At 34.5% G+C, this 9,747-nt stretch overlaps 1 protein-coding gene across 1 annotated transcript; it reads left to right on the top strand.

Moving 5' to 3' along the window:
* Positions 1 to 606: 606 nt before the first annotated feature.
* LOC120159277 (GTP-binding nuclear protein Ran-3-like) lies at positions 607 to 2,850 on the top strand. Its single transcript, XM_039169910.1, has 8 exons — positions 607 to 703; positions 827 to 896; positions 1,608 to 1,664; positions 1,749 to 1,866; positions 2,104 to 2,193; positions 2,283 to 2,462; positions 2,559 to 2,636; positions 2,727 to 2,850. The coding sequence occupies exons 1-8, from the start codon at positions 701 to 703 to the stop codon at positions 2,794 to 2,796; spliced, it is 666 nt and encodes a 221-aa protein (XP_039025841.1). The 5' UTR covers positions 607 to 700; the 3' UTR covers positions 2,797 to 2,850.
* Positions 2,851 to 9,747: the final 6,897 nt, after the last annotated feature.

Genomic DNA, 9,747 nt, shown 5'->3' with positions numbered 1-9,747 from the left:
TATTAGTATTATTTTTACATGAATTCAGCTTCGAGATCAAGCTTGAGCTGGCAGGGAGAGAGAGAGGTCGTTTCTAAGATTAAGAATTCAAAAGATTACAAAACTCAAAAAAAAAAATGCTGAAAGTATCTTTATTTTCTGTTCAAACGATAGTAATTGGACCCAGGCGGAAATGGGTTGAACGGTCAAAATGCTATAGAGGAGGAAAGAGGTGGGAGTAATCTTATCTAACGGTAGAGAGATTCGCGTCAATTTATAGCCGAGAACCTTAAAACTTGTGTTTTAAAATCGGATCGAATCGGTTAATTCAATCGGTTTAATCGGTTCAATCGAGAATCGTTTTCTGATCTGTTTATTTTATCCCGATTGAATCAGTTCTAGTGAACCGCAAGAAACTGTTCAAATCGGCTTTGAACCGTTCAAACCGGATCAGACTATAAATCGATTCAACCTAAATTTTTTATTAAATATTTTTTTATATTTTTATATAATTTTTTAAATAATTATAACGTCGTCTAATTTTTAATATTAATTTAAACTGTTCAATCGATTAAATCAATGAATCAATAGCACGATCAAATCCGATTCTGAAATCCATGCTGTCATCTTCCCCAAATCACCGCTTCTCCTTCGTCTCCAGTTTCTTTCTTCCTCTAACGCTAGATTACGTCACTTCGATTCTCTCTTTTTCTCGCTGTCAATGGTGATTCCCTCCTCCTTCCTCTTTGATTTTTATGTTTTAGCTTGTTTTGAATTCTGAATAGTAATATACTGTTTTCATTTTTTTTAAGTTCGGTATTTATATTCTTGTTTCTTCGTGGTGCAGGCTTTGCCTAACCAACAGACTGTTGATTATCCGAGCTTCAAGCTCGTCATCGTCGGCGATGGCGGCACTGGTAATTCAATTTTACTCTTTGCTTTTGGATCGATTTCTAACTGATTTTGTACGATTAGATTAGATTTTTCTTTCGTTTTTACTCTTCCAGAATGTTCAATTATTTCGATTTACAATTTTTTACTTATTAAATACATTTATGCAAAGGGTTAAAACCTGGGAATCATGAACAGCGACGCGATATATTGGTATGAAGATGGCATCTAGATATGTTAACTTTTAGAAGATTAAGATATGTATTACTGCAGGATATGATATTTTTTTTATTAAATATCAATATGTATTTAACTTTTCAAAATATTAAATTATTTTCCATTTTAAGAACTTTAATCTTGAAAAGCCCATTTGATCTAAATACTCATTGTTTATAAAACAATCGAGAGAAAATTGGGAAAAAGATTTGTCCTTCATTTTGTTTGACACTTGACGTTCTTCTAATTGAAGTGTCAGTGGTAATATGTTTTTATCAATATGATGCTAATACATGCAGTTTCTGTATTATAAGGAAGTATAGATTACAGTTTCGCTTGCAAGGTTTGTGATTCATTGGAAAGAAAGGCTTTCTATGTGTAGTCTAACACTTCAATAAATTAATTTACTCTGAAATATTATGGTTTTACTTCCAGCTTTTGTTTCTGTAATGGATGCTAAATGATTTATGATTCAGAAGATGCATTGTTTTGAACTTACGTGATCATGTTATGGAGTGCAGGAAAGACCACATTTGTGAAGAGGCATCTTACTGGAGAGTTTGAGAAGAAATACGAGCGTAAGTGACAATAAATGTCTTGATAAAACTTTTTGGTTTGATTAGCTTGTTTCGGGTTTTAACTTGATCATTTTGATTATGCAGCAACAATCGGTGTGGAGGTTCACCCTTTGGACTTCTTCACTAACTGTGGAAAAATCCGATTTTATTGCTGGGATACTGCTGGACAGGAAAAATTCGGTGGTCTCAGAGATGGTTACTAGTGAGTATTATATTACGGGTTCTGTTGAGTTTGATTTAATTGCCATTCTGTTGGTTATTTATCATGGCACAAGATTATGCTCTTTATTAATATGTATAATTGTTAGTATGTACTGCCCGAATTACACTGGAAAGGAATTTTGTTGATTAACCAAAATTGTTGTGTTCAAATTCTGTCACTTTATTGTTATTGCATTTTATCGTTGCTCTATAAGTGTTTTTGTATCATGTTTTGCAGTATACATGGGCAATGTGCGATAATTATGTTTGATGTCACCGCCCGCTTGACATACAAGAATGTTCCTACATGGCATCGTGATCTTTGCAGGTGTGGTGAAGTTTTCAACTTGTATCATTTACGGTTTCAGTTTTGGTTTTGCGGAACAGTTTACATGACTATGTTGTATCAAATGCCAGGGTGTGCGAGAATATTCCTATTGTTCTATGTGGTAACAAGGTTGATGTGAAGAACAGGCAAGTTAAGGCAAAGCAGGTTACATTCCACAGGAAGAAGAACCTGCAATATTATGAAATCTCGGCTAAGAGCAACTACAATTTTGAGAAGCCTTTCTTGTACCTTGCCAGGAAGCTTGCAGGGTAATTGAACTTTACCTATCTTGTGCATGAAAATGTTGTGCCGATTCTTTGATTGATACCTAACTGTTATATTTGATGATGCCTTGATGATTGTAGTGATACTAATCTTCACTTCGTGGAGTCCCCTGCTCTAGCTCCGCCGGAAGTACACATTGACTTGGCCGTGCAACAACAGTAAGTATTTCTCTCCTAGACTTATTAGTTGAATTTGAGCACACAAGGACCTGCATTTTAATCCATTTTGTATGCGACAAATTATGGCAGGCATGAAGCAGAGCTTGCGGCGGCAGTGAGTCAGCCTCTTCCAGATGATGATGATGATGCATTTGAGTAAAGAAGAGGCGGAGCCTATTCACTGGCACTGCCTGATTATGTTCGGTGTTTGTCAGCTCTCGAGTACAGATACCATAGAGACTCCCGTCTTTTTTCATGTTTTTCGTTATTGATTGTGTTTCTGATGGATTTTGCGTCCGGTAAAATCCCTTTCCTTTATATTTTATATATGCTTTGAAGCTCTTCTAAAAAAATGCTTTGAAGCTGATACAACAATCACTAAAAAGATACCCTATATTTGCTATGATCATAATTCATTTACAAATTAAAGCCAAAAGGTCTAAAGGAATTTAAACATATTGGACGCTTGGGCTAGGAAAGCAATCATTGGTATGTGCCACAAATATGCGTGTCTTATTTAGGGTGTTATCTGATTTAGGGTGAAAAATATTTATCTTAAAAAATAACATAATTGTACCTCATATATTGAATAATTATAGTAATATTCTTCTAGATATTAATTTTCTAAATTGGATCCCCATATTATTAAATTAAATTAAATTTTTATATATATTAGTGTAGATACGGATGGGGTTCATCTAAGAAGGTGGGTTGAGTTTTGAGTTGAATAAATTTTGGGTTTCATCTTAAACTTAAGTTGGGTTTTGGGTGAAGAGTAAATTTTTATCAGATTGAATTGATTGAAAATTTGACCGAATTAATGACCTATGTCCATCTCTAGCCTTATTGGGCTTCAAATGATTCAGGATGCTCTAAAAAATTTAAGGTGTATTTTGAATAAAGGCACCGCTTTGGGATACGCGTAAAGTAAACGATGATTTGGGATCATATTAAAACTACAATATTAAACAAATGCAGAAGTCCAGTTTTAGTTGCACCCCTCAAGTGACAAAAGAGAGTTGTCCCAATAGGTGTCGGTTCAGAGCATACAAAGTCGACCCAACAGAGCAAAAAAGGTTGTCGCGGTGAATTAAAGAAGCAGTATTAAATGTGGAGGGAGCGTCTACATGGTTCCAAGAGGTGGGGTAAGTGAAAGCCAATGCCATCATGTTTACTTAATTTTCATGACAATGGGACCTCTTCTGCTGGCCTTTGGTAAATTGTTGTCGGAGTTTAGGTCTTTGGGACTGTGAACCCAAAGACTCTTAATGTACCTTTTCCAAAGCCAGCCTTCCATTGTTATGTTATTGTGTCCTCAAAGCTGGGTTTTAATTTGTCTTCCCCTTCGCATTTGACTATTATTTCATCATAACAACTCGGTATCTTATTTTGATGCATTTTGTTTATGTCGGTGAAGTTTGTCATTTAGGTAAAGAGGGATTCTTTTGATAGGAGAAGTATTATAGTAGTATTATCCACTCCCAGTTTAGAATATCCGCTGTTAAACAATGATTTTAATGCTTTTGAGTTCTAAAAGGTAATTTTCACATTTTTCCGTTAGCTTATCCTTCAGATGTACTTATACAAAGGTGATCTCCCAATTTTACTTCGTAAGAAGGTAAAAGGTAACTTTTGTCTTTATATTAGACTCAATTTATCACTTTCGTCTCTATTAATTTAGTCATCGAAGTTGTTCAATTGTATCATTTTATATCCTACTTCTAACTTAAAACTCTAAATCATAAACCTTAAATCATAAACCATAACCCATTACCTCTAATTATAAACTTTAAACCCTAAACTTTAATTTATGATTTATAATTTAGGGTTTTAAGTTAGGAGAATGATATAGAATGATGTTATTAAACAACTTTGAGCGTTTAATTAATGTGAAAATACAGTAAGAGTGAAAATAATAAATTAGATCTATTACAAGTAAAAATGTGATCTTTAATCCTAGGAAGAAGTATATGTTACACAATCGTATATGGCATTTTCTCTTTGGGCCATCGTGCAACTTTTGAGTTGTCTATCTTCACAACCGCTTTCCTCGTGTCAAAGTTGCATGCACTCATTTGATGATGATTTTTACCCATCCTGACGTTGGTGGCACCCATTTTATGTAAAGTTCGAGGAAAGTACTAGGTTATGGTTTAAATTACTCATTTTACTATTAAATACATTAATTTAATTTTATATCAATAAAAAAAATAAAACAAAGACAACTTTTATGAAAATATAAAAACTTTGAAAATTTAACTTTATGCTCAACCAAGTTTAGGGGTTGATAAAAATACTATTTCTTTAAAAAAAATTAATTTTAAGGGTAAAATATATAATGGTCCCCGAACTATAGGGTGTTGCTTTGTTAAGTCCTCTGACTATCAAGAGTTACAAAATGATCCCTCAACAATAGGATGTTTTGTTGAATCCCCAACTATCACAAGTTGCAAAATGGTTATCCGATTATTCATTATGTTCCGAGTGTATCCTTCTATGTTAAAAAATTGATGGCATTATGAACTGGATGTTAATATACTGCCTGAGATAATGATAAAATTTGATCTCATAATTTCAAACAATAGATTAACATCAAACTCAAACAGTTGTTAATTTTTTAATAAAAAATGACTAGTTTAGAACATAATGAATAACAATGTGACAATTTTGTAACTTTTAATAGCCGAGTGACTCAACAAAACAATATCCTATAGTCAGAGATCATTTCGTAACATTTAATAGTCAAGAGACTTAACAAGACAGTATCTTATAGTTGGGTACAATTTGTTTACTTTACCATAATTTTAATTGAAACTAAATTTCGAGTCTAGATTGTCAGTCCATGTATTATGATTCTTAATGGTAGAATTAATTTTCCAGTTAGGCTCATACTTTGTCTAATGAATCTTAACTATAGTCTCTCATACGTCTATAAACCTCTCGATTAGGGGTATTTATCGAGCGAGTCGATCGTGAGTTAGGCAGTATTAGATTCGTGTTCGTTAAAAAAATTGTTGCTCGACTTAACTCGTTGCTTGACTCGACTCATTGCTCTTTAAGCTCGTTAAAATTTTGCTAGACTCGTACTCTTTAAAAAAATTGTTGTTTGACTCGTGCTCGTTAAGCTCATTACTCACCTTGTTGCTTGTCTTGTTGCTCATTAATTTAACCAAAATTTTTAACTTATTTTTTAACTATAGATAAAATCTATTAATACTATATAAAGTTTAATATAAACGTAAATTGATATATTTAACAACAAAATTATCGAAAGAGTGTATGAAATAAATTCTAAGTCTAAACTCCAAAATAAAATCCACAAATGTATTAAAATAATAATTAGGGTTTAATTTTTGGTGTAATTAATAATAAATAATTTAGTATTTTATTATAAAATTAATAAATTAATCGTTTATCATATATTAGTAATTTTTTAATGAAATATTTTTTAAGATAATTGGTAAAAAAGTATAAAAAAAATTAACGAGCTGCTCGCGAACTTATCTAGTGGAGTTGGAATTTGCTCGAATCAAATCATTAAGGTCTCAAGTTGAGCTCGAATCGAATCGATTCAAGCCGAATTAAACTTTTATTGAGTTTTTATCAAATTAAGTTCGAAATGCTCACGAGTTGTTCAACTCATTAATCACTCCTCCTCTCGATTAACCCTCAAGCGTTGACTAAAAAAATTTAATAATTGTACGTCCAACTCAGATAAAGAGCATTACACAGAGAACTTATTCGTCTAAGGAGAGGAGTGCATAGTCTCGTTACCTTTGTATGGGAGAGGTTGTTGTTCTCACCCAAATATTTTTTTGTAACGTAGCTGTCGAAACGATTTTTAACCATACGGGGCGAGGGCGAGATTTTGGAAACCGCGTCATTTTTAATTATTATCTTTCAATTGAATTTTTAATTAAAAACAGTGCGATTTTTAGAAAACCTCTCGTTTCGAAAAATTAGAAATTCCTTTACGATAAAAATATAAGGTTCGAGGAGTCGCCACCAATCTTTGATTAGGGTGTGATTGGGCACCCAAAAACATTGTCATTTTAAATAAAAATTAATTTTAATTAAAACGACAAATTTACAGTCTACGTTACCAAAATCCAAGTTCGGGAGTCGGTTACGCGTGGGGAAAGATTAGCACCCCACAACGCCCTAAATCGGCACCTAGTTGATTAATTAATTTCTTTGCAACGAATTTCGCAAGTTCAAATTTAATTTGATTAATGATCCCTTTAAACAACAAACATGCAAATTTGCAACATTCAAAGCAACAAAATAGATTTAATTTAAAATTACCAAGTCATTAGAAAGATAAAGAATATTCGATTATTTAAAAATATCGAGACCAAATCTTTAGTTCAGTTCTAACGACCTTTTCTCGAAAATTTTAAATAACCGAATATTTCCTTTTCTTTCGTTCCCAAAATTTTAAAGCGAGAAATCAACCTCTTTTTTGGTGACAATGACAGGATACGCTTGTAATTTAAAATCATCAAAAATGACTTTTCTGTAAGTTAAGAAAAGCCATTCTGACGATTTTAAATTAAAAGGGTATTACCCTTAATCCAATTATGTGATCAGGCTGAGTCATGCACATGAGGCTAAACATGCATAAAAAACTACACCTAAATATACAAACACTAACAACATGCTCGGAATGTGATATTTCAATAAAAATCACATACATATTTTATAATTAAATATATATATATATACTCTATACATAGCTATACTTAATGAACAAATGTGACCTAAACACAACCAACGAAAACATAGCATAACAAATTATAAAATTTCAGAAAATAATTAGATTTAAATTAAACTTTAATATCCTAATTATGAATAAAATACAAATTAAGGTAGAAATGCTAGCATTATACCATACTGAATACTAAGAACTGAAATGAAACTATTCTCATTACAAGGGACTAAAAACAAAATAAAACAAAACACACTCAGGACTAAAATGCAACATACAAAAATGTGGATGTCAAATGTTTAAGACAACAAAGATTTAAATACAACAAAACATAGGACTAAAATACAAAGAAACTAAATCACAGGATCTTTTCATAACATTTTCATTTCTGGGCAGTCCAAACATGATATAACCAAAATATTACATAGGATCAAAATGCAAGTTTCTAAAACTATGCATCCAATGTAAAAACAACAATAAAATTGGCCTAGCAGGATTCAGGACTAAAGTGTAAACCGCTGGAAATTTAAGGCCAAAATCAGAAAACAACAAAGTCTACTTTGGGACCAAAGCGAAATGGACTTAAAATCTATGGGCCCTGAACGAGATTAACCCCTCCCTCAAAACACGGGATATTTTCCCACGATAACAAAACGCCATCGTTTCAACACTACCCAAAGCTACGTCGTTTTGACGTATTAATATAGTGGAAATTAGGGTAAATTTCCTAACCTAAACTCATTTCCCTCTCCAGCCAGAAAATAAATCCCCTCGCCGTTCTCTGCCTCTCCCATCTCCTCTCTGCTTTCCCGTCTCTCAACCCTAAACGAGACAGAAGGCCGCCGCTTCACTCGCCTCTCTCTATTCTTTCTTTATTTCAGCTTGACCAGACGAAGCCCAAACCCTCACAGCCCCGTCGTCCTTCTCTCTCAATCTCAACAAAATCAACGGCCATCATGGCCCGATGAAGCTCACATATCCGCTAGCCATCACTCCCGACGGCCACCAAGGCTGAGACCTAGACCAAAATCCCCGAAACCCCACTTGGTTCACTCTCCGGTAATCCTACGAGACCCCTACCACCGTGGCCTCCACGGCCACCGCCTAGAGCTCCGATGAAGAGCTATACAGACACGAACCTCAACCTTTCACCAAACCTCAACCCTACACCTCTCAAAACAGCCCTCTCTCTCTCACTGTTGAACCACACAACCGCTGTGGATTTCAACCCTCAAGGGCTCCGATGGGAAGACAAAACCCTACGACAAACCTACCCAGAAACCCGAAGCCCCATGCTCAACATACCCCCAAAACCAAATCTCACGCCCAGATGAAACCAAACGACTAATCAGAAGAGGAAACGACGACTTACCCTTAGTGACTCAATGGGGTTTGGCTTTTCAAACGATGGTGATGGCTCCAGGAAGGTAAGGGTTTTCTCTTCCGTCTATGGTTGTTTCATTCTTTGATTTGCTAATGGGATTTTAGACTCTGGTTGTGGATTTCTATGGTTTCGTCGTTATCTTGATGGTTGGATTCCTCTTTTTTCCTTGCTTTCTATTTTTTGTTGATGACTCGATCCTCCCCCCTTTGTTCACACGATGACTATTGTTTTTATGTCTTTTTTGCTTGGTGTTCTCTCCGTTGAAAATCTGCCTCTCTCTTGTTTCCTGTTCTTTTGTTTTTTTTCTTTTTTTGATGTGCAGGACACGGCCTTGGATAGGGCGAGCTGGTCACGGGCGTGAGCTGGTCACGGGCGTGAGCTGGTCACGGGGGTGGCTGACAGTTCTGGGAGTTCTTCCTGGTTGATCTGCACGATGGCTCGGTATTCACGGAGAGCTATGAGCCGTTGGATCATGATGCCAGATCCAACGGCTATGGCTTCGTGCGGCGCTGGAAACCTCTCGAGGGAAAACCCTAATGGGTTTAGGGCCTCTTCAAATGGGCTTGAACATCCAAGCCCGATTATTCTGATTTCTGGGCCACTTTGGTCCAGCTGGTTGTAATTTGGTGTAGGCCCTGTAACAAAAAAACATACACGTCATATGTATTTTAATTGCTTAACATTCATTATAATTGCTTAGTTGCTTATTTACATATATGTATATGTTAATATCATATATATAAATATAACCAAACATTAATCATATAAACAATAATAAACTCAAATCAATTTCGGAAAAGACCCCAGACAAATCGAGCATCTACAGTAGCATTTTTAAGTACTTCTTACTTTAAATACTAATTAAATAAGTCTTACACCCCTCTTATTTTTTTCTATTTAAATTGTTAGGATCTACGAAGATTAAATTTGACAACCGAAAAAAGTGTCAAGGGTGGTGAATTGGCTTTTTGAGAATTTTAGGGAGTAAAGAGAATTAAAGGGATAGAAAATTATGGCAC

The sequence above is a fragment of the Hibiscus syriacus genome, unplaced genomic scaffold (assembly GCF_006381635.1).
Source record: "Hibiscus syriacus cultivar Baekdansim isolate YM2019G1 unplaced genomic scaffold, ASM638163v2 tig00111356_pilon, whole genome shotgun sequence".
NCBI classification, from domain to species: Eukaryota; Viridiplantae; Streptophyta; class Magnoliopsida; order Malvales; family Malvaceae; genus Hibiscus; species Hibiscus syriacus.
The sequence above is the reverse complement of the archived record's forward strand: the minus strand, read 5'-3'. Positions and strand labels throughout refer to the sequence as shown.

Coding starts and splice junctions, on each gene's coding strand:
- LOC120159277 (XM_039169910.1), top strand. Junction 2,463..2,558: donor CTTGCCAGGAAGCTTGCAGG/GTAATTGAACTT, acceptor TGATGATTGTAG/TGATACTAATCTTCACTTCG. Junction 2,637..2,726: donor GACTTGGCCGTGCAACAACA/GTAAGTATTTCT, acceptor AAATTATGGCAG/GCATGAAGCAGAGCTTGCGG.